We start from the raw sequence: 24427 nt of genomic DNA on the forward strand, positions 1-24427 counted from the left end.
TCGGATTTGAAATTCATAGACTTGAAATTCTGCTACCACCTGCCACAGAAGAAATTCTTATCAAAGATAGTGAAACAATTTCCTCAACTTCTCTCATTAAAGGCCTGATACTGACTGTTTTGCTTTTATTTAGTGAATTAAACTCAACACTGAGATTCACTTAGAAAAAGCTGATTTTTTATCTCTTTTTGTATAGATCTGGGGTAAAAAAGCTATTTTGGTAGCGCCACTCACGTCAAAAGTATATTGTTTTTGTTATTATTATCAGTATTTAGTGTGGAATACGTGAATATCTAGGATCTAATTGAAAAACCACACAAATCAACAACTTTCACCAAAATCGATGAATAGCTGATAGTCCTAATTGCAATATCTTCCAATGGCAACTAAAAAGAAGTCTACAACTAGTCTAAGGCATAATTCAAATACATTAGCACCATCAATTCAAATTCATCCGATAAGCTCAAATAATAGTGATGATGAATCAACTACTAATAAAGTGGGTGATAATGCTGATTTTGTATCATTTCCAACTATAGCAGACCCAGAAAATCATAATGATAATTCAATATCTGGTTTAATTTCGAAAACTTTAAGAAAAGTCACTACAAATGCCACTAATTTAGTTCAAAATTATTCCCCTAAACAATCATCTATTCATGCTGATGATGATGTGAAATCTAATCATAATATAGACATAACAAATGATTTGGAAGAAGGAGGGAATCATGAATTACCTATTCACTTAAATGCATCAAAGTTTGAAGGTGATAAAAAGTCAATTGTATCAACAGTCAGAAGTTTAGCTAATCATGATCATGTTGAACAAAAGAAGGACTCATTTTCTAGTCAAAATAAGATAGATCCCATTACAGAAATTCACAAATCAAAAAGCCTGGAACAACAACCAAAATTAAATCAAGATAATTCACTGGTTGTACTGTCATCTATGAGTGTGAATAAAGTTCGAAAATCAACATCAGAAGATCAACCAAAAGTTTCATCAGATCATAGATCTCTCAGATTGTCTACATTACAATTTCCAAAAATTCAATCATCAATTCCAAGTGCTACAAGTTCTGTGATTAATGTGAATGCACAAGCTACAGTAGATCCATATGAACTGACAAGTGAAAATTCAACTCAAAATAAAAAGAAAACTGAACCACAAAGAGGTAAATCTTTAACTAGCAAAATTTCAACAATTTTCAATAATCTACCGAATGATATTGAACTTTCGGATGATTCAGCATCAGATCTGGACACAGTACATCACACTAACACAGAAGCTTCATCTCAAATATCCAAGGATGATGGTGATTTACCTTTGAAGGGTAATAATACTCATCAGCTACAATATGATTTGGCATCGCTTTATGGTGAATCAATATCTAGACCATCACCAATTCGAGTCAGCTCCAAGAGAAAATCAATAATATCTTCCACATTAGGTGCATCACCTACTGTATCATCTTTTCAAGCAATTCAAGATAAAGACCATAATGCAATTAAAAAAAAATCTTCAAATTTTTCAACCTTATTTTTGGATAATGCTAAAACCATAATTAATCAAAACCTCAATGTCGTAACATCATCTGCATCATCAATTGTTGGAACTAGGCGAAAGAAAAAGAAACCAAAAAAGATATCAGCGAATCCATTAAAAAATGGTGGAATACCCAAGAAATATTGGATGAATGATACATTTGTTTCAGATTGTTTAAATTGTTTTAAACCTTTTACTGCATTTAGAAGAAAACATCATTGTAGATTTTGTGGTCAGATTTTTTGTTCAGATTGTACAATGTTTATTTCATATACTCAACATCAAGATGAAAGAAATAATGTTGTTGTTAAAAAGCCTTATAATGATAAACTTAGAGTTTGTAAACCATGTTATAGTGATGTTATTATTTATTTAAGTGATGATTCTTCAGGATCAGAATCAGATGATGAAAATGAAGAAGCAATTGAAGATAAATCCAAAAATGAAGATCTATTGGTACCCAATCATCCCCTTTCGAAAATTAGATCAATGTCAACTAGCTCTCATGCAAATAATAATAATCTCCCAGAATCAATAAATTCAAAACCAAGTGAGCATGGTTCAATCAGTGATTCACCATCCCGTGATAATACACACTTTATTTATCCAGATGAATCAATTAAATCTAATCCAAAACAAGCACCTCGTATGGCAATTCCAACAACTAGAGCTGGTGAGTCTGTTGAAATCCCAATAACTAGAAATTCAATAAGTAATGGTAATCTCATGAGACATCCTATTAATAAATATAGTTCAAGCTTTAAAGTGGATACTTTAGCACATAGAAATTTGCCACAATCTAATCATGGGTCAGTAGTACCTGTGACTCCAATTAATCATCATTTAAATCAAATTCATACATTTGGATCCTCGAGAAAATTAAATACTAGTTCATCAGGTGGTAACAAACAAGATCTCACAATTAATCATAGTTTTGAAAATATAAACTCCTTTTACAATAATTATATGTCTAGAAAGCCATCATTTAAATTAAGATCTGCGTCGGAGAAAAGACGAAGTCAAAACGAACCATTTACAAATCATGGAATCGAGGATGACGAAGCTGATGTTGAAGATTCAAGCTCAACTACAGATAGTGAGAATGAAAATGTCAATGAATCTAGAGGCAGACATTTTGATCAAAGTGACGAAGAAGATGAAAGAGCGATGTCATTATATTCTTCCCTTAATGATAAAAATTATTATTCATCAACACCAATTGGATCAAATGCAAGTCGTTTATATAATTCAACACTAACAGTTCCTACATTAGGAGAATTTCCATCTATCAAAACAAAATTTCTGGATTCTAGAGGTGCAACTACTCAAAATCCAAATATGTTTATGGGAAATAATGTAGGTTTTACAAATTCAGCAGCAAGACCGGAGACATTAAGATCAAAAGCGAGAGCAAATGCTTCTTTACAACGTATGAGGTCTAGAAGACAAAGTAAAGCAACTAGAAATGTTCTGATATTAACTCAAAACATTTATAGACTACCTAGTTTAGAATCACCAACTCCAAGAAATCATACGATAGGCACAAATTTATCAACAATTTCATCACCTTCTTCACCTGTACCTGAAAGACCAACAAGATCAAATTTAACAACTGCTATTACGAAAAATGAAGCTGAAATAGATTCAGAGATTAATAGTGAAGAGTCTGGTCCATCAGATTCGGAATTGTCACCAATTGGACCAAGGATATCTACAAGTACTGCATTAGATGCTAAACAAAGCAATAATAATGACAATGATATGGACTATTTTTCTTACCAACACTCAAACAGTTTAGTGAAATATGATGAAAATCTAGTGAAACCTGCGGCTAATCAAAATAATCTTTATAATGATCATTTCAACGATTTGCTTAAACAATCTTTGCATGATTGTAATGTAACGGAAAATTTTGATGATTGGGTGAATGTACTTACAGATGTTTTACAATCAATTAATGATATAAAAGTTACTGACACTTTAGACATTCGTCAATATGTGAAGATAAAGAAAATTTTAGGTGGTACGATTGATCAAACTGAAGTAATTAATGGATTATTTATGACGAATGACGTTGACTCTAAAAAAATGGCTTCTGAAATAAAAACTCCAAGAATTGCATTACTTATGTTTCCAATTGAATATTTGAAACAAAAAGAACAATTTATAAGCTTAAGAATCATCCATGCACAACAATCAGTGTATATCACGAATTTGGTATCGAAATTGGTTTCTTTAGAACCTGACGTTGTTGTTGTAGGAGATACTGTTTGTGGTTTAGCTGAGAAATTATTAGAAGATGCCGGCATTGCTACCATTTCCAATGTTAAACCTCAAGTGATTGAACGTATATCGAGATATACTAATGCCGATATTTTTCAATCTGTTAATGATTTATTTTTCAAGAAAGGCAATTTAGGTGTATGTGATGAATTTAAAGTTAGAAGATTTAAATATGGAAATAAAATTAAAACTTTTACTTTCTTCACTGGAACAAATAAACAAATGGGTTTTACAATTTCTTTAAGAGGTGGTAATGAAGAATTATTGGAAAGTATTAAGTATTCTGCGGAAACATTAATGACTGGATATTTAAATGCAAGATTTGAAAAAAGTTTATTTAGTAATATGCTTTTAACATCAATAAAAGCAGCAAAAGGAAAAGAATTGGTTGAAATCAATAACAAAACTGAGGCTATACAAAGTGATGATCAATGGCAATTGATAGAACCAAAATTAGATCGCAACGAAGTTATTGATTTTTTGAACTCTTTCAACACGAGAAAGATTAGTTCATCTCCATGTGTTCAATTCAATCTTCCAACTCCTTTAGTGAATGTCATTGAAGCATACGTCAAATATTTCAATTATTACAAAATCAATTCAATCATTAGAAATGTTTCTACAGTGGATAAACTAAATCCCGCATGGAAAGATCAATTAAAAATAACTTATGAAGTGGATGATTTACCATCAAAAGAAGTTGATTTGTTAAGAATAATGAAATGCTCAAGTGCAAATTATTTAAATTTCCTACTATCAGATTTTCAACTACGATCTCGTATTTGGTCCAATTGTTTAAAATACACCTCATATCAATTATACCCAATTTTTCATCGAAATATTCATCTTTTACATTCAATTATTTCAATAAAACATGCAACACCATGTACTGGACCAAATATAGTAGTTGTTGATTATTATACCGAAAATGATAAATGTTTGGGGCTATTTTTGGATCAAGTATTTTATGATAGTCAAAAAACATGTAATGAATGTGGAGAATTATTATTGGATCATTATAAAAATTATGTTCATGGTAATGCTAAAGTAGATTTAATAACTGAAAAATACGATATTAGATTTAATAGTTCTCATGGTGATGAATATCAGGGAAAAAATCAAAGAGTAATGTGGAGTTATTGCAAAGAATGTAATTACATAACCCCAATCATGGCTATGAGTGATGATACCTATTATATGTCGATTGGTAAATATTTTGAATTGATTTTTTATGGACAAGATACCCATGGTGGTTGTCAGCATGATTTTTTCAAATCATATGTCAAATGTTTTGCATTTAATGATTTAGTCATAAGATTGGAATATTCAAAAATTGATACTTATGAAATTATAGTACCTAAGAAGCAATTAGAGTTTATTTCTGACATTGACATTGATTTGAAATTAGAATCATTCAGAGCTCTCAAACTAAAATCTCAATCATTTTTTAATTCAATTATGAAAAGATTAAATAGAGTTAAATTAGATACTTTTGTCAAAGCAAAGGACGGAAATAAAAGAATTGGAGAGTTGAAAGAGAAATTAGAAAATGACTCCAAACAAATTCATCAAAAATTACAAAGCATTTATGAGGATACTAAAGTTACCAATTACTTATCTTTGAATGTGATGTACAAGGATTTGCAAAAGCTAGGAATATCTTGGGATAATGAGTTTCAAGAATTTGAAAAAAAGTATTTACCAAGTGAAAATGAAGTGAAGAAAATTACTCAATTCCACTTACGAAAGTTTTTAATGGACAAATATGTTGATGACAAGGAAAACTCAGATGAAGCTGAGGAGGATCACAAAGAGAAAAAATTAGATCAGGACATATGTGACACTGAGGAAAATATAGATGAGCAAAATGGTGAAGAGCAAAATGGACCGATTGCTGAAGATGTAACTGCAACTAAAGACGATGATGAAGCGGAGACGAATGAAAATCAGAAACTACTCGAACTTCCAGAATTTGTTCCACGTAAACCAAGGGAACTGTCAGAAGCAAGACATTCTGATTCATCGGTAGAGTCAAAAATGTTTCCAGCTAGTTCATTGTACGAACAAAATTCAAAAATTTCAGATAGAATTCATAAATGGGAACAAAGTGCTAATGATGTTGCTCATAGTGGTAACACTTCTTCAACGGAAATAATTCCATTGAGTCATAGAGGATCAGATAGTTCATTGAAGTCAATAAATACAGTTATACCGTCTCAGAACAAAGTCATTCATTTAGCAAACTTTTTTGACAAGATGTACTATGATCAAATTTCATTAGAATTTTCAAAACAGAGAGAGCTTGAATTGAAAAAGAAATCTAAACTCAAAGCACAACCTATACTTGATAGTAAACCGATTGTTGAAATTTATAATAAAATTGAAGATGTTGTTGGTGGATCACAAATTCCTCAAACGGAAAATAAGAGTACTACCAACGTAGAACCAAGGAAATCAATGGAAGGGGATTTACCTCCGCTGGAAGAGAAGAACGTTTCCGATATTGGAACTGCGAAGCAATTAGATATTCCTGAAAAACAATCATTGTTGAAATCGTTAACAAACTTCTGGGCTGACAGATCTGCTACATTATGGGATCCATTAGCTTATCCACTAGAAGCACACGAACACACATTTGCAGATTCCGACGTTGTAGTTAGAGAAGACGAACCAAGTTCACTAGTTGCTTTTTGTTTAAGTTCCAACGATTATAAACAAAAAATCAAAACTTCATTTGTTAAAAGTAATGACTTATCATCCACTACTGGTAGTGGGAACGAATCGGAAAATACATACACATCTTCGTCTACGAGAGTCAAATCAGATGCTAATGCGACACGTGCAGGACCATTAAAGAAGAATAATTCAAGAAACTTAAATCAAGTAGTTGAAGAAATAGAAACTGAGGATACAGATGAAGATGACGACAAAACAGATGATGCTGGAAACTCAAAATCAGATCAGGATAAACAACAAGAGAATCTTAGAAAAGAATTTTCTTTCGGTTTAAGTTCAAGCAATGAGAAAAAAGCTCAACAATTTAGTAAAATTGAAAGGAAATTCAAAACCAAGAGAAGCTCCAACAAAGATGGTACTAAACAGAATCAAGTTGAATTTATATTGAATAAGAAAAAATCCAATCATTTAAAATATCAATTTTTTGACGGACAAACTAATTTATCATGCAAAATATTTTATAGTGAACAATTTGAAGCTTTGAGAGAGATTTGTGGAGTGAACGATAATTTCATTCAATCTTTGAGTAGATGTATCAAATGGCAATCAAGTGGTGGTAAAAGTGGTTCAAGTTTTTTGAAAACTTTGGATAATAGGTATATCGTCAAAGAGCTAAGCAAGAGCGAATTAGAATCATTTGTATCGATAGCTCCATTTTATTTCAAATATATTAATCAATCGATGTTTTATACATTAACGACAGCTATAGCCAAAATATTCGGATTTTATCAAGTTGAAATCAAGGCCAGCAATGGGAAAATTTTTAAAATGGATTTTTTGATCATGGAAAATTTATTTTATAATCATAAGACTACAAGAATATTCGATTTGAAAGGTTCGATGAGAAATAGACATGTACAACAAACTGGTCAAGAAAATGAAGTATTATTAGATGAAAATATGATTGAATACATTTACGAATCACCTGTATTTGTAAAAGAACAGCTGAAAAAATTATTACGTGGTTGCTTGTTTAATGATACTTCGTTTCTTTCAGCAATGGATGTTATGGATTATTCGTTAGTTATTGGAATTGATGATATGCTGAAAAAATTGTATATTGGTATAATTGACTGGTTAAGAACTTTTACATGGGATAAAAAAGTCGAGAATTGGGTCAAGGGTAATAATTTATTGGGTGTTGGAGGTAATAAAAAAGGTAAAGATCCAACAATTGTAACTCCGAAACAATATAGAATCAGATTTAGAGAAGCTATGGAGAGGTATATATTGGAAGTCCCTGATATTTGGTACGAAGGTAAATAATGTGGAAATTTTTAAGAAATAATACAATCTCCAATACTTTTAAATACTAGTTTCTTCTACGTGCTACTATACGATACACGTGAAATCTCAATATTAGTAAAACAAATTAACAATCTAACTCTTGGTGTAGAATCTGATCATCATAATGCATACATATTTAGTAAGGAACTTTACGACACTAGTATCAAAAGCATCGACCAATTAGTTCACCACTGAATATATACGCATTCTGATAAAACTGTGCCTCCTTTTTATTATTCTCTTTAACCTTTTGATATTTCTCATCTCCAACCAATTATCTGTTTTTTGATCTTTATCAAAGACATCATTTTAAAGTCACAAGAATTACTCCAGATTAAAAGTCAAAAGCAATAACCATAGGTTGAAGTAAAGTTTTCATTTCCTTGAAATCCCTTTGAACTGGATCTTCTGTTTTTGTTGAAGTTGAATTTGGCGATCTATTAAATTTCTAAATTCTTATTTTCTACTGGATAATCAATCACAATATGGTGACGCTACCATTTTATAAGCAAGTTCACTATAAGATCCATCACGTACGAATAAATAATAATAAATAATAATAAACAGAACTGTCAAGGTTCCGCATCTTTTGATTGGAATTGACTATCAAAAGTGAAATGATTAATATAGATGATGATAACATAATCTAATTATAGGTGTTTGATGATGTTCAAAACTATGTACTTCTACGTGTGTGAGTTGTTGATGTTTTAAGTTGGCTCTATGTTTAGTGACAAGTCCGTAAAATGCGCGCGTTCTCTCAATTTATTAATGGACCAGACAATTATTCCGCTCTCAAGTTGGACCCTACATCATTCAACCAAAGATAATCAATAATTCTATGAGAAACAGATTGTTGTTGAACCTAAGACGATATTTGAATACTAGTAACCCTCCCTCACATTTTGGATCTGGTGAGATACCACAAACATATAATCAACAGAGTGACTATCGACAGTATCAGCCTCAAACACACCAACCTCAATCACAACAATCTACTCCACCATCGTCACTGCAACACCAAGGCTCGCATCATGAAAGTTCAATACGAGAAATAACGGCATTACTTGCAATGTTTGCCCTTGCATACATAGCAATTGATAATTATACAGAAAGAATTAAGATTGAAAAGCTACATACGGAAACGAATGCAATAAATTTGAAAGCATTGCAAGTTCAACAATTGAATTATCAAAAGGAAAGAAAGAGAAAAGATTTAGCATTATTACAAGAAAGGAAAGAGATAGCAAAACGAAATTTTAAAATGGGTTTACATATTGCAATGTTGAGAAAACAATTACTTGATTCCGGAGTAAAACCTGTTGAATTGGATGAAGCTGTGAAAGAATTTGAAAGTAACGTAAAAGCTGATAATTCTATGAAAAATATAAGTGGTCAATATCTATGGTTAGACGATTCGTCTGGTATGTTTAAAGATTTTTGAAAATTAAATTAAAACAACTTTACTAACACATGATAGACTATAAACCTTATATTCCAGATGCTATGGAGTATGATAAAATACGTAAAAGTAATTGAAGGATCAATATAATCCAGTAAGTTCATATAGCCACTCAAAGTATATAGAAGATGTCGTGTTTATTTTTTTGACACAAATCCATGCGACATTACGAGATGCAAAATAATTTTACAATTTGATTTGAAAAATTTTAAAACAGGTTTTCACATACTTTTCTTTTCTCTATATACAATGTCTTTAATTAGTGGCACCCATTAGAGTCACGGTTTTTATGTATTTCTTCCACATATCAACTTAATGATGCATAAGATCATCATTATTTCGTGCTCGGGTATAGCCATAGATTGACTGTTTTTACCAGCCTTTGTTTGTCGTGTTTATTCTATTGTAATGAATTGACTACGCGGTTCTAAACATACATTTTGAATGTTAACATCATCTTTAATCAGTGGAGGTTCTTTTGGGGAATCTGAGAACGTTCGTGATACTCCAGTGTGGACTTGTCATATTAAAATTGAAATTTGATGTATTTACGTCACCCTCTGCCTTGTCTAATCAATTCTGCATCTATTCGTCCTAAAGATCGTTGCTCCAATTTTCGTTGTAATAATGGAAATTTCGGACAACAAACACTTTTGGCATCAGGTCCATTTTCTTCATAAAATTCTTTACAACATTTGTACAATTCATCGATATATTTTGTACATTTTGATTCATTATATCCATTTCTTTGTAAACAATCTTGAATTGCACATGCTTTAGCTTTACAAGTCTGGGATAGATCTTGTTCACAATCTGCTGACATTTGATAATGATTATACGTCGTTGGTTTGTTAATTGATGACTGCTTCAAAATATGATAAAAGCGTAATTGCTTTTTACTAATATTTTTTTTTCCATAATAATATGAAACATAATGTAAATGTAAATGTATAAGCATTAACACCAAAATTTTGAAAACTACGAGAGACTTAAAACTCTATAAGACTAAAGGTTCTTGAGACTTAACAGCCGCTAGAGCCTGTCGGTGAAGTTACTTTAAATGCAACGTTGTAAACCAACATATGGAAATTGTAAATCTGTTTGATTGAAGACATGGTATGGTCGAGTCATTTCAATAGAACTTTTGGTCGCAAAGCTGGATTTTTAATTGGTTCATGACGCTGTGACCTCCAGTGGTAGTGAGTGAAGTAAGTGAAGACCATTATTCATCTTCCAAATTATGGTTGCAAATTTGAAACTTTTGAAGGGTTTGGCTACCAATTTCCCCAGAAAATTATCTAATTAATCTTTAAAATCTTGTCTCAGAATCACTTTTTCATTCAACTTCTCAGACACCATCCAGCAAATTGAACTATTCTCACATAAGTGTGTTTTACCATTATGAGCGCTTGTTACTATAGAAAAACAATTCTCTTATTCATGGATTTGTTGTCTAGACTTTTCCCTCTAAATTATTAAATATCCGATTCGCATTATAACGGGATTTTAAATAAGTAACAAAAAAACTCAAATAATAGAAACATTAAAGTCACAAAAATTTTTCAATATTAATAAATTTTAAACTCTATTTAAGACGTGAATCGTACTGCTACTAGATCAGACTTACTATCAAGTTACTTAATATTTAAATTATAAACCGTTTCAAGCAAAGTTGTTTTACTCAAACAAACTATCATTAATATGACGTCGTTACAATCCTCAACGTTTTATGATACGAATAACAATAACCATCAATCAAACTCAAATCAACAACAGCAACAAGAAGTAACGGTACAACGTGTTCCTCAACTACCTCATCAAACACAACCTAATTTTTATCATCAATCGATAGACAATTCACCCACTTCAAGTACTACGTCTTCATATTTTGACAACTTGGAATATCAACAACGTCAACAACAAAATAATAACAATATACCTTCACAATTCGATCCACAACAGCAAACTCATCAGATAAATATAAATCAACAAGACACTGAATCTCATTTGCAAAACGAACCAACTAATATTAATCATCTTCATCAACAACAACCTCATGAAGTAGATGGACAATTGACTGCCACACCTCAATATCAACAACATGATGGAATACTAGACCAACAACAACAACAGCAGCAACAACAGCCACAATTAGATGATCAACTAAACTCTATTAATGGCACGGACCAAGCAACAGCAACAGATCCTGCAGGACCGGTAGAGCAACCCTTTTACGTGAATGCTAAACAATATCATCGAATATTAAAAAGAAGAATAGCAAGAGCAAAACTTGAAGAAAATTTAAAAATTGCAAGAATTAGAAAACCTTATTTACATGAATCAAGACATAAACATGCAATGAGAAGACCAAGAGGTCAAGGTGGTAGATTTTTAACTGCTAGTGAAATTGCTGAATTAGAAAAGAAAAATAAAGAAGAAGAAGTAGCTAAAAAATTAAATGGAAATGGAAATGAAAATGAAAATGAATCTAAAGTGGGGACGAGTAATGATGATAAAAATGAAAGTAATGTTGATAATAGTAATACGGAGAATGTCAATGTTGTTAATGGAATAAGTGAAGTGACAAATGAAGAAGAAGTTAAAAACGGAGAAGTAATCAATGGGAATTCAATTGAACAATCGAATGATCAACAATCAATAAATTTAAATAAATTTGATTTGCCGGAGATAATTCCTGTAGAGCAAAGTTCTAAATCTGAAGCTGAAACATGAATTGTTGTGTGATACATAATTGATGTAGAGAATAATTTAATGTTATGAATTTAATGACTTATAATTTAATACATTATTGCTAACTTATTTCTTTTTTTTCTCACGGTAAAAGACCATGTAATAAAAGAAAATATTAATGAGGAATGTTTGATATAATAGTTGATTTAATAGCTTCAAAATTATTATTATCAATTTGAGAAATTGGATCAAATGGAGGTTGAGTTATAGATATAACTTTTGAAAATTGAGATCCAAATGAAGAAATGTCTGAATCTAGTTCATTAATATTATTATGTGTTTGAATCATTAATGATGATGAATTTGAAGATGTTATTGCTGCAGTTGAAGATGTTGATTTAACTATTCCTTCATATGATTGTAAATTTTTTTCTAATGTTTCAATTGTTGGTTTAATTAAATTTGAATAATGATTTATAAAATTTTGATTTTTTAATAATAAACTTATTCCAATATTTACAATTTTTTTATCTTGTAAATTTGCTAAAACTGATGAAGTAGGTAATATAAATGATGTATAAATTTGTTGAAATAAACCTTGTTGAACTGAATCAATTAATTGGATTATAAAATCTCCTCCACTAACAGCATCAGTATTATTAAATTTATTATTACTTAATTTTGATGTAGTTAATATAAATAAAAATACAACAAATCTTTTAACAAATTTATCAGTTCTTGATTTTTGTAATCTTGTTAAAATTATTCTTGCAATATTATTTAAATATGGTTGTAATGATTGTAATGGAACATTTAATAATATACTTTGTATTAAATTAAAACCATAAGAATCATTTGCTTTACTTGCTAAAAGATTTTGAAAAACTCCTAAAATTGGAGTTAAATGATTTGATTCAACAAAATAATTTGGATCATGTTCTAATATTGAAATTAATAATCTTGTTATACCAGGAATATTACCTCTAAATTGCCAAACTGCAGGTGACATTAATGGTTGAATTAAAGTTTTATAAGTTTCTGGTAATCCTTGAGATTTTGGATAATTTTCTAATAAAAATGCTAAAATTTGAAATGTATAAGGAACAAATTCTTGAACATCTTCACTTAAAATATTTAATAATCCAGGTATAATATGTTCTATATAAATATTAATATTTTTTGGATCTTGTATAACTCCATATTTAATTAATAAACCTAATGATTCAAATATATAATGAGAAAATTTAGGATTTGATGGATTTTTTGCTATAATTTTTAAAATTTGTAATAATTGTTCAATTATTGTAATTCTTTCTGTAAATAAATCTTCACATGTATTTAAAATTCTCATTATACATTTTATAAGAAATTCATTTTCTGCTAATTTTTCTGGTGAATCTCTATTTTTTAAAATTAAATTAAATAAATTTGTTAATAAAGGTGTAACAAATGGTTCTATATCTTGTTTTTTAAAAACTGGTTGATGACCTTGACTAAAATTAGTCATTGAAAATAATTTTTCAATTGTAATTGCTGAATATGTATAAACTACAACATTTGATGATGGACTTAAATGATCTATTAATAACGGTATCGTTGCTGTCAATTGATCTTTTGTTAATTGATTTCTAAAAGTGAAAATATATTTTATTGAATCAACTTGTAAAATAGGATGAACATCTGATGATTGTAAATCATGAGCAACATTATCTGAAAAAAATTTAACAACATCAACTAAAACATTTGTTGATGTAACACCAACATTAGTTACACTTCCTTTTGTTGCTAATGAACTAAATAAATAAATTGCAGTATCTTTATTTTTCCAATCATTATTAGAATGACTTAAAAATTCATTAACATATTTCATTACTGTTGTTGTAAGTAATTCACTATTTAATTCTTTTAATTCTCTTAAAAAATCTGTTGCACTTTTCCTTCTTGAATCAAAATCTGATCCTTCTAAATCAGATCTAACAAATAATATAGGTTCTTCTTCAAAAGTTTCTTCATCAATTTGTCTTAATTTTATATTAGGTAATATGATTTTCTCTATTATTTCATTAACTGATTGTTCACTTTGGAAAAGTGATTGATATGTAGGTATTTTTATAATTGATGTTAAAAATTGTAATGCTTTAACTACTAATAAATCAAATTTTGGTTGTTTTGTTACAAAATTATTTATTAATTCCCATACTGATGTTATAAATGTTTGTATTAATGGTTCAAATACATCTGCATATCTTGTGACATATAATGATAATAATTCAATTATTGAAGTTTTAACTTTTATTAATATTTCAACTTCTTCATCTTCTCCTGTTTTAATTAATAATTTATTGTCATAAATTAAATATTTATGAACAATACCCATTAATTCATTCATATGATCTTCAAAAAATTCAGGAATATCTTGACAATTAAAATCATAATAAATTTGTATTAATAATAATAAATTTTCAAAATATATTATTAATTGAGCTTCATTATCTTTCAGATCGGTAATTAATTGATCTAATTCAATAAATAATTTTAAAAATGGTTCAACAAATACTTCTAATACTGATTTAATTTCTAAAAATAATTCATCAGATCTAAATAATGGTCTCCATTTTTTAAAAATTGAATGAGATACTAATAAAATAGCTTTATTATTTATAAAATCAGTTAATGATAATTTCCCAACTAAAATTTCTATTAAATTAGGCCATTTATGTGGGAAATCACTTTCTGCAATTAAAGTTATTGATTCTCCAATTTGTATTTGTAATTGATTTGGTAATTTTATCATTATATCAATAATTTCATATTTAATTTTTTCAACATCTTGAATTGGTAATAAATAATTACCATCTTCATTTACCCATTTTCTTTTTATAAGATTTTTAAAATAAAGAGCTCCTGCTAATCTTATCGATAATGATAAATTAGTTGATGCTATAATATGTAATAAATTTATTGAAAATCCTGATTCATTTTCAATTGATCTTAATTCTTTTTCTGCTTGATTTGAGAATTGTGGTGTTAATGATTGTTCTAGTATCTTTGGTATTACTTCCAATGAATTGGACATGTTGTGGAAGGTTGTTTGTTGTTGTGTTGTAAAAGTTTGGTTGTAAAATCGATTTGAAAAAAAAGAATGAAATGAAAAGATGTTTGTTTTCTTTTTTATCTGATCTCGATCTTTTTTTTTCAAAGGTTTCGCCATACAAAAATTATTAAAACTAGGCATCAACAAGTCAACAAATTGAACATGAAGAGATCATTAGAAAGTACTTATAACAGTCTATAAATAAAAGATCCTTCTATATTGTAAACTATTATAAAAGTCACACAATAATAATTATCTTTTTTCACTTTTCAAATCTCTATCTCTACTCTTTTTTTTAAACACTCAATACCTTCGTGGTTTTACTTATTAGTAGTTGGTAAAGTTTGAGATTCTTTTTGTTGTTTTTGTTTAGCAACAGCATATACTAAACCAGCTATAAACCCAACAAAAATTGAAGAAACTGACCAAAAATTAACAGCTGCAGCAAAGAAAACTAATCCTGATAAAGCAATTGGTAATTTATTTAATGCACCAACCATTGAATAAGTAGTTGATGAAGTAACTCTAACACACCAAGCTGAACAGTAACTAATACCAACAGATGAAGCACCAGAAATAATCATTGCAATAATAACAGCAGCTCTATTATCAGCAGGGAAATTTTTTTCTAAATTTTCTGGTGACCAATTTTCAAAAACAAATGTTAAAATTAATAAAATTGGAATTGATAAAAGATTATTATAATACATTGTATCAAAATCTTTAAAATTTGTTAATTTAATTCTTTTTCTCATAATTAAAACAAAAGCAGCAGAAGCAAAACAATTTGTTAACATCCAAAAATAACCTAAATATAAAGAAAATTCATCATCAGCAGTTTTAACATCAGCATTATCACCATAATAAGCAATAACTGATGAAAAAACCATTAATAAAAATGAACTTAAAGCCATTGTAGTAACTTTACCACCAAACCAAATAACTTCACCATAAGCAATTAAAATAATTGTTAAATTTTTAAAAATTGTATAAACAGGAATTGATAAAAATTGTAAAGCTTTTGATGAAGTATAAATCATACCAACTAATAAAAATGCTATAGGTGACCATTTTTTAGCTTCATCTTTATTAAAAGGTCTATAATTTATAATACCTAAACTTTTTAAAGTTCCAATAGTTATTATACAAACAATTGATTGAATAGCTAATAATAAAAAATTTAAATTAAAATTAAAACCAGAAACAACATATTTATTTGTAATTGTCATTAAAATTGATGATAAACAATATGCAACTATTGATATTGGTCCTGAATTTGAAATTGAATTAGCCAATGAATGACTTGAAGCCGGTGTATTTCCTTTTTCCATTTTTGAATATTTATTTATATAGTTGTTGTAGTTGTTGTTGTTATTGTTATTGTTGTTGTTGAAAAATTTCCTTTTAATTAAATATATAGATTGTCCAATTAAATAAAACAGTATAATTCCCATACACTAGCTCCTCTCTCGGTGAAAAAAAAGCAAACTTGTTTATTTCCTGTTATTGTAATCTATATTGATTGATAAAAGAATTATTTGCTAAATAACTTAGTTGTAGTTATTAAGAAAAGAAATGAGAAATAAACTACGAAATTAAAATGAAATGTAAAAAAATAAAAAATTTTGATAATCAAAAAATCACCAACATTAGCAAATGGTAGCTCTGATACGTGTTTATTTTATTTTGTTTATTTGTATTGTTATTGTTATTGTGATTACTATTAATAATAAATACAAACACATGGAATGTAATATAACTTAACTTAAATTTATAACGTGTTTATTCTGAATTTTATAAGTAATTGTAATGATTTTAAGGCAATAGAGAGCATAGTTGTTGATAGCATCAATCTGTCTCGTTAGAATCATCAAGCTTTATTGTTTTGTAACTAGTAATAGTTTATTTTAGGCTTTGATAAAATAATAATTCTAAGAAATTTTAAGGTACAAATAATTAATCCTCGAAAGAAATTCTTTATTAGACAAGGCTTTTAAAGAATCTATAATTTCTATTGTATAATTCACTTTGAAACTAACTTAGTGAGAACGTTTCATTCGGACGCGTTGGAATTACAAAAAAAATGGTTTATTGTTGACTGAATGTTTCATTGGTTTGTAGAAAATAAGTGATGTTATACTTTTCTCTCCAACGGTAGATCTTTTGATAATGATCTACTAAATTTAGCGTAAATGCTAATCTTATATTACTCAGATTGCCCATAATGTTACTTAATTTGTAAATGTGTAGCATGTGTTAAGTATTTCGAACTTTTAAAACATGATTGGTTATCACTATCGAGGCAAGTGCAAAACTTTGAAGCTATTAATGAATTAGATCTTAGATCGCCCCACAATTACATTTGAATATAGCTCTCTTAAACTAAAATTGTGGAATTTTACCTTTGATAAGGATTCGTAATTTAAATTCCAAAAATAATCAAATTTTGTCTCTTTCAGGATATTGCTTTTACGAGATTAATTTTTGTATAATATTTGATACAATTAACTACCATTCCTCTATTATAACTGTTTGTAGTTGCATAATACGTGAAACTAGGGGAATCATTCTCAATTCATTCATTTGAAAGAAAAGCTTACCAATTTGTTAGTTAGACTTTGTTAATCTTCCAACATTTTAGTAGCAAACTTTTAAATTTTTTTTTATGTTGGATATTTGATATAACTCTGAAATAACAAGGAAATTTGAATATCATTGTTTTAACTATTTCCCACCAGGTAGAACGTTATACAATGGACCAAATATTCCAGCGGTATATCTCAATATGACTACGAGCTTTGGTTTGGAAGTAGATATGAAATTGAAAGGCTTTTGACAATTTCCTCAAAACACATCCGTACCTACATAGAGTAAGTAATGACTACACAAACACATCCTTACCTACATATTGAAAGTAAATATATAGCTGAGAATAAATAGTCATATGAACTCAAATATTTACATTCGCTTGACTATTATTCAATGAATTGTGGTTCTTATTCGTAGTGGAAAAACTGACGACCTATGATTTGAACGATTTTTTACGATTTGGGAAGTGTTACGTTTCCTTCTACAATTCCTTCTCACTTCGTTTTCCCTAAAGTCTATAAAGTTTATTGTTACCAAAATACATACATATATTTAAATCATAGAATTGAACTTTTTCTTTTAATTTGCTGTAATTAATAATCCTTTTTAATAATCACCTCTGTTGTATATGCTAATATCAACTTCAGCTTTGACATCAATTAAATCACCTTGATCGATACATGCATCTACACTAAATCCAGTATTTTGTAATTCCCCATTTTGTCTTTCTTGTAATCTTTGATTTTGAGCTCTTATTTTTTCTAATTCTTGTAAATAATTATCTTCAACTCCTGTTATATAATTACCTGTAAATACACCAACTTCAAAATTTTTAATTTCTGAAGTTTTACAACATTCAATTAAATCTTGTAAATCTTGATATATTACTTTATCTGCTCCAATAACTTTTGATATTTCTTCTTCAGATCTATTAAACCCAACTAATGCTTTTGTATCAGCTAAATCTATACCATATATATGATTAAATCTAATTGGTGGAGCACATGATGCAAAAAATACTTTTTTAGCTCCTGCTTCTCTTGCCATAGCTACAATTTCTTTTGATGTTGTACCTCTAACAATTGAATCATCAACTAATAAAACATTTCTACCTTCAAATTCTGAATCCATTGCATTTAATTTTCTTCTAACTGATGATCTTCTTTCTTGTTGATTAGGCATTATAAATGTTCTTCCAATATATCTATTTTTAACAAATCCTTCTCTATATGGAACTCCTAAACTTACTGAACATTGAAAAGCACTTGTTCTTGCAGTATCTGGAACTGGTATTACAACATCTATTTCATTTTCTTTCATAATTTTTTTAATTTTTGAAGCTAATTTTATTCCCATTTCAATTCTTGATCTATATACTGATACACCATCTAATACTGAATCTGGTCTTGCAAAATAAACATATTCAAAAATATCTGGTGAAAAAATTTTTGGCTTTACAACTTGTTTAAATTCAGGTTCTCCAGTTTTTTTTATTATGACAGCTTCACCTGGATTAACATCTCTAAATTTTTTAAAACCATGAGCTTTTAATACTACACTTTCTGATGCAATCATAAAATCTTTTGAATTATCTTTATTAATTCTTTCTCCAATTAATAAAGGTCGTATACCATTTGGATCTCTAAATCCAATTAATCCATAACCTGCTAATAATGTAACACATGCATAAGCACCTCTAATTCTTTCCATAGTATCAGTTAATGCAGTAAATAAATCTCCATTATTAACCCTACTTTTATTAAATTTATCTAATTCACTTGCAAATACATTTAATAATAATTCTGAATCTGAATCAGTATTTATATGACGATGAACAACTTCATCTAAATAACTTCTTAATTCTTTTGAATTAACTAAATTACCATTATGACTCATTGAAATACCATAAGGACTATTTACATAAAATGGTTGTGCTTCAGATCCTGCACTTGATCCAGCAGTTGGATAACGTAAATGACAAATTCCAATATTTCCAATTAAATTTGACATTCTTTTTTGAGTAAAAACATCTCTTGCCATACCATTTCCTTTACATTGATATAATCTACCTTTTGATCCACATGTAACAATACCTGCTGCATCTTGACCTCTATGTTGTAAAAACATAGCTCCTTCAAATAATTCTGGAGCTACATTAACATCTTGGTTTGCTAAAACTATACCTAGTATACCACACATTCTTATTAATGACTATATTATAGGTGATTTTCTTTGTGAGGTTTGTGTTTGTATATTGAAGATTTGAGACAAATCTTGAAAAAAAAAAGAAGAGAAGAAATAAAAAAAATAAATAATTTGGAGATGCTTGTAAAAATTTATTTTAATTTTAAGTGGCGGGTAATTTAGATGAACTATGTAACATACAGAATTTGTTTCTTTTTTAAAAATGCCAGGGCAATAATTAGCTGAATTATTTAGAGCCGATAGACTCTCCACGGATAGGAACTAGAGGATCTTACTATAACGTTTATAGTCATATCGGACTATTTTTGTAGTTGTTCAGTGATTCAGATCGTATATATAAATCATAGTACTTTGTGTAACAATATGGATTTATGATTAAGTATTTGATCTTGGTCCCAAAAATTTGTAAAGACTTTTTGCTGGACTCATAAGAATACTTTTCTACTCCAGATCCTTATAGCGTTCAACACGTAATTGGTTCAATTCAACTAAATTGCCGGACTTAAACCGCGTTTCTTAAAATTATGATTCTCAAACTAGTCATTGTTACTTGAAATTTCACATTAATAATTCTACTGTAAACCTTTGGAAAAATATCCTACGAATATACAACTAACTACAATAAACTAGTCTCACATGGAGGTCACTAATCAACCATATCGAGATTTAAGAGGTCGAAAAGTTTTCTTCATTCCTACTTGTAAGTTCCAATACCGTATAGTTGGCTGAGAATATAGACAATTTGGATAACTCCTTCTTTCGACCAATTAGGTAAATGATCCATGAAACTTGCAATACATTCAAAGGTCTTGTCCGAGTTGCACCTGTTTGGCCCCACAAATCATGTTATAAGATAACTAAATTACTGTGAATCGATTTCCCTTCTGAATGGTCGAATACAATTAAGGGGTACCCCAATTATTCGAATTATTGATATATTCAGCCATCCTTAAAGCATTGGAACCCACAATGACAGAAATCTTTGAAGGTCTCATAACCCAAAAAATGTTGATTAGTAACCTACATGTTAGACAAGTGTAGTATAGTTAGTTGTGTATCATAAACCATTATACGTTGAAAAATATAAATCAATTTTAACCCTTAAACATCAGCTATAATTGGTAGCAACCAGTACCCAACATGCTAGAGTTTAAAAGCACTGACAAGACTTGAGACTAACAATTACGTTTTAAACCTTACATACAAATCACATTCAGAATTTTTTAAGTTTTTGATAGAAACTAATTTGAGCTTGGTTTCTAATAGATTAATATTTTTTTTTGCATTTTGCAATAACAGGTTTTGGTGTTGGCTCCTGGGATCCAAGGTATGATTTCAGTTGCTACCACATTCAAAAACTATTCAATTGTGCATCATGGTGATACTATTACAGTTTTTTTTTTTTTTTTTTTTCAATATTAATTGTTTATTAGATCAGTAGTCTAGCATGCTAAACAGTAAAAGAATAAACTTAACAGTTTAGAGTTTGAATAAGGTTTCAAGACTGTTTATGTATACCTCTAATTACATTTTTAAAATCCGCTAGTTTCTGTAAAAAAACATCAGCACGGGTGCAATTTTTTCGTCTCAAATTATATTGAGTAAAACATACTAAACAACCTTTAACTTATATGGAGGTAATCATCAGAATTCCGGTTTCTTCGAATGTCTTCCAGTATATTGGTCTCTTACAAAATCTTTGGGCTGAAGGTTAACATCGGTATTTACTCTAAGGAACTGAATTACTTGTTTTTAACGTTCAAATATAGGTTCTATTTCAGCACAATTCGTTTTTGCGCTTTTGTCTCTTTTAACAAAATATGCTTTTAACCAACCAGACCTATCATATTTGTCACCTACTAATAATACGTAAAGAGCAGTATAAAAGCATTTTTTTTACTTTTCAGCCTCAAAAGCATTTTTTTTACTTTTCAGCCTCAAAAGAATTTGTACGGCAGTAAAAGAGTTTAAACAGACGATTATATTGACTCAATTGAGATCGGTAAACGTCGCTTCAATTGTCAGAAATAATTTAATCAATCGTGCCGGAAAAAATGCAAGCCGTTTGATTCTTTTTTAAGTTTTTTGTGAATTAAAATTAGGCCTAACTTACGGAAAAAATAGAATATTGATTTATTTAGAAAGAAGAGATCCCCCAACTCATAGTTTAAATTTAATTAAGGGACCACTTTTTATTGAAGTTCATTTTCACGATATTATAGACTAACCACGATCTTGTATAATACATTCATGTCAACGATACTTGTTTCAAGTGTTTTTAAAAATTGTTAAAAACAGAAGGAGTTTACACAATCTACAAACATTGTAGCTTTGCATATTTTATTATAGCATATTTTCCATATTTATTATAAAATCATATCATGTCAGATTCATCTTCAGAGAGTTTATCACTTGGTTTGGTGATTTATTCATCAGTTAAACCAATTTTTAAAATTTATTTCATTATAGCATTAGGATTCTTTTTAGCAAAGAGAAATATTTTAACAGTTACTACATGTAGAGATATATCAGATACAGTAGTTACAGCAATTATGCCATGTTTGATTTTTACAAATATGGTAAGTTATTTAAAATCATCAGATATTAAAAATGTTGGGATTATTATTTTCACAAGTATTTTATTATTTTTAGCTGGTGGATTAATGGCATTCGCAAATCATATAGTTACAGGATCACCAAAAAGATGGCTTGGTGGTTTACTTTCTGTTGGGATTTTTCCAAATATTAGTGATTTACCTATTGCTTATATTCAAACATTTGCAAAAGGTGGTAAGATTTTCACTACTGAAGAAGGAAGTAAAGGTGTTGCATATGTTTGTATTTTTTTAATGGGAATGATTTTATTTCAATTTACTTTTGGATTATATAGATTGATTGAATGGGATTTTAGAGACGAATTATTGGTAGATGATATGGAAAAGAATAGACAGATATCAAATAGTAGTAGTAGTAGTGATGATAAGGAAGATGGAGAAAAAGAAGGTGAACTTATACCGTCTAATAACTTGGACACTGAAAACAAGGATAAAAGTGAAGCAGTAAAAAATGAAAGGCAGGAGGGCCCTGTACGACCTACAGATTCAAATGTAACAGATATCAGTTCAGATTTGGAATCAATAAATAGTAACACAACTGAAGCCGAAAGGAGGAGGAATAAAATTATGAATGATGATGATCAACATAATGAGTTTTTAAAAGCTCAATCAAAAAAATCAGATAGATTATCAAATTCAATAAGTAGGAAAAGAAGTACTCGAAGTACAAGATCATCAATAAATCCAACAGACACAAAAAGTAGACGAGATTCTATAAATTCTATAACAAGTAATCCATATGGATTAGAAATGGTACCTTCAAGAGGAAATGATATAAGGCGACAACAATCACAAGATGTTAATGATGTTATAAATGAATATTCAGAATTTGATACTTTAAGAAATAATGAAATTCAAAAAGAAAAATCAAGACAAGAAAGTTTAGCAAATTCAAATCATTCTGATCACAACGTAGTAGATGAAGTTGAAAAAAAAGAATCAAAATTTAAATCATATGCTAAAACTATGTTTAAAAATCTTACTTCTCCAAATTCAGTAGCTTTATTAGGTTCAATTGCGATTTGTATGTCACCACCTTTGAAAGCATTATTTGTTCCAACAACATTTTATATGCCCAATGCACCAGATGAACAACCACCATTATCATTTATTATAGATTTAACTTCATATATTGGAGCAGCATCAGTTCCATTAGGTTTATTATTATTAGGCGCAACATTAGCAAGATTAAAAGTTAAAAATATGGCACCAGGATTTTGGAAAACTGCAATATTAGTAACAGCAATGAGATTAATTATATTACCAATATTTGGAGTAGGTGTTACAACAGGAATGTATAAAGGTGGATGGTATGGACATGATAGATTAGTAAGATTTGTAAGTGTTTTAGAATTTGGTTTACCAAATGCTACTTCATTAGTTTATTTTACTGCTTTTTATACTGATCCTCAAAGTGAAGAACATTTACAAATGGATTGTTTAGCTATTTGTTTAATTTTTCAATATTTAGTTTTATGGTTTTCATTACCATTTTTAATTACTTTTACTTTAAAAGTTTCAATGGGTTTATAATAGAGTAGCATATATATAAGTAATGACAATAAATATTTGATATGAATTTTAATAATTGTTTGCTTGTAAGTCTATCATCTCAGAGCATTTTAACTCATTGTCATCTAGTCAGCATTAGAAATTTTCACCTTTAAAGTTCTTCGAACTAAGTTATACCAAAGGAGGGGAAGAACGATCACTTCAAAAGTCCCATTGAGCCCAGTTTTACTTATAACCACTCTGACTTGATAAACTCTGCCAATTAACAGTTGTATATCGAATGATATCAAGACGATGGTTCAATATTCACCATAGTAGAGACCATTGAGAGTGAAATATTATATTTCGGACTTTTTTTTATTTTGTTACTACCTTGTTACTATATTAAATTCGATACCGAAATTATT

The 24427-nt window shown here is 29.0% G+C and overlaps 8 protein-coding genes across 8 annotated transcripts; 4 read left to right on the forward strand and 4 right to left on the reverse strand. All coding sequences in view use genetic code 12, as the record gives it.

The window, feature by feature from the left end:
* Positions 1-379: 379 nt before the first annotated feature.
* FAB1 (1-phosphatidylinositol-3-phosphate 5-kinase) lies at positions 380-7831 on the forward strand (the record flags this gene model as incomplete). The annotated part of the gene is made up of 1 exon (XM_051756600.1): positions 380-7831. One exon carries the CDS (start codon positions 380-382, stop codon positions 7829-7831), a length of 7452 nt encoding a protein of 2483 aa, XP_051615646.1.
* An 862-nt stretch (positions 7832-8693) lies between these two features.
* Positions 8694-9296, forward strand: KGF55_001970 (uncharacterized protein; the record flags this gene model as incomplete). The annotated part of the gene is made up of 1 exon (XM_051756601.1): positions 8694-9296. The coding sequence occupies one exon, from the start codon at positions 8694-8696 to the stop codon at positions 9294-9296; it is 603 nt and encodes a 200-aa protein (XP_051615647.1).
* Positions 9297-9867: 571 nt separating this feature from the next.
* Positions 9868-10137, reverse strand: KGF55_001971 (uncharacterized protein; the record flags this gene model as incomplete). Its single annotated transcript, XM_051756602.1, has 1 exon — positions 9868-10137. The coding sequence occupies one exon, from the start codon at positions 10135-10137 to the stop codon at positions 9868-9870; it is 270 nt and encodes an 89-aa protein (XP_051615648.1).
* Positions 10138-11015: 878 nt separating this feature from the next.
* Positions 11016-12047, forward strand: HAP2 (Hap2p; the record flags this gene model as incomplete). Its single annotated transcript, XM_051756603.1, has 1 exon — positions 11016-12047. The coding sequence occupies one exon, from the start codon at positions 11016-11018 to the stop codon at positions 12045-12047; it is 1032 nt and encodes a 343-aa protein (XP_051615649.1).
* A 133-nt stretch (positions 12048-12180) lies between these two features.
* Positions 12181-15081, reverse strand: KGF55_001973 (importin-alpha export receptor; the record flags this gene model as incomplete). Its single annotated transcript, XM_051756604.1, has 1 exon — positions 12181-15081. One exon carries the CDS (start codon positions 15079-15081, stop codon positions 12181-12183), a length of 2901 nt encoding a protein of 966 aa, XP_051615650.1.
* Positions 15082-15419: 338 nt separating this feature from the next.
* Positions 15420-16430, reverse strand: VRG4 (GDP-mannose transporter; the record flags this gene model as incomplete). Its single annotated transcript, XM_051756605.1, has 1 exon — positions 15420-16430. One exon carries the CDS (start codon positions 16428-16430, stop codon positions 15420-15422), a length of 1011 nt encoding a protein of 336 aa, XP_051615651.1.
* A 1864-nt stretch (positions 16431-18294) lies between these two features.
* Positions 18295-19887, reverse strand: ADE4 (amidophosphoribosyltransferase; the record flags this gene model as incomplete). The annotated part of the gene is made up of 1 exon (XM_051756606.1): positions 18295-19887. One exon carries the CDS (start codon positions 19885-19887, stop codon positions 18295-18297), a length of 1593 nt encoding a protein of 530 aa, XP_051615652.1.
* Positions 19888-22274: 2387 nt separating this feature from the next.
* Positions 22275-24041, forward strand: ECM3 (putative ATPase; the record flags this gene model as incomplete). The annotated part of the gene is made up of 1 exon (XM_051756607.1): positions 22275-24041. The coding sequence occupies one exon, from the start codon at positions 22275-22277 to the stop codon at positions 24039-24041; it is 1767 nt and encodes a 588-aa protein (XP_051615653.1).
* Positions 24042-24427: the final 386 nt, after the last annotated feature.

This window comes from Candida pseudojiufengensis (assembly GCF_024610245.1).
Source record: "Candida pseudojiufengensis strain CBS 10847 chromosome Unknown scaffold8, whole genome shotgun sequence".
NCBI classification, from domain to species: domain Eukaryota; kingdom Fungi; phylum Ascomycota; class Pichiomycetes; order Serinales; family Debaryomycetaceae; genus Lodderomyces; species Lodderomyces pseudojiufengensis.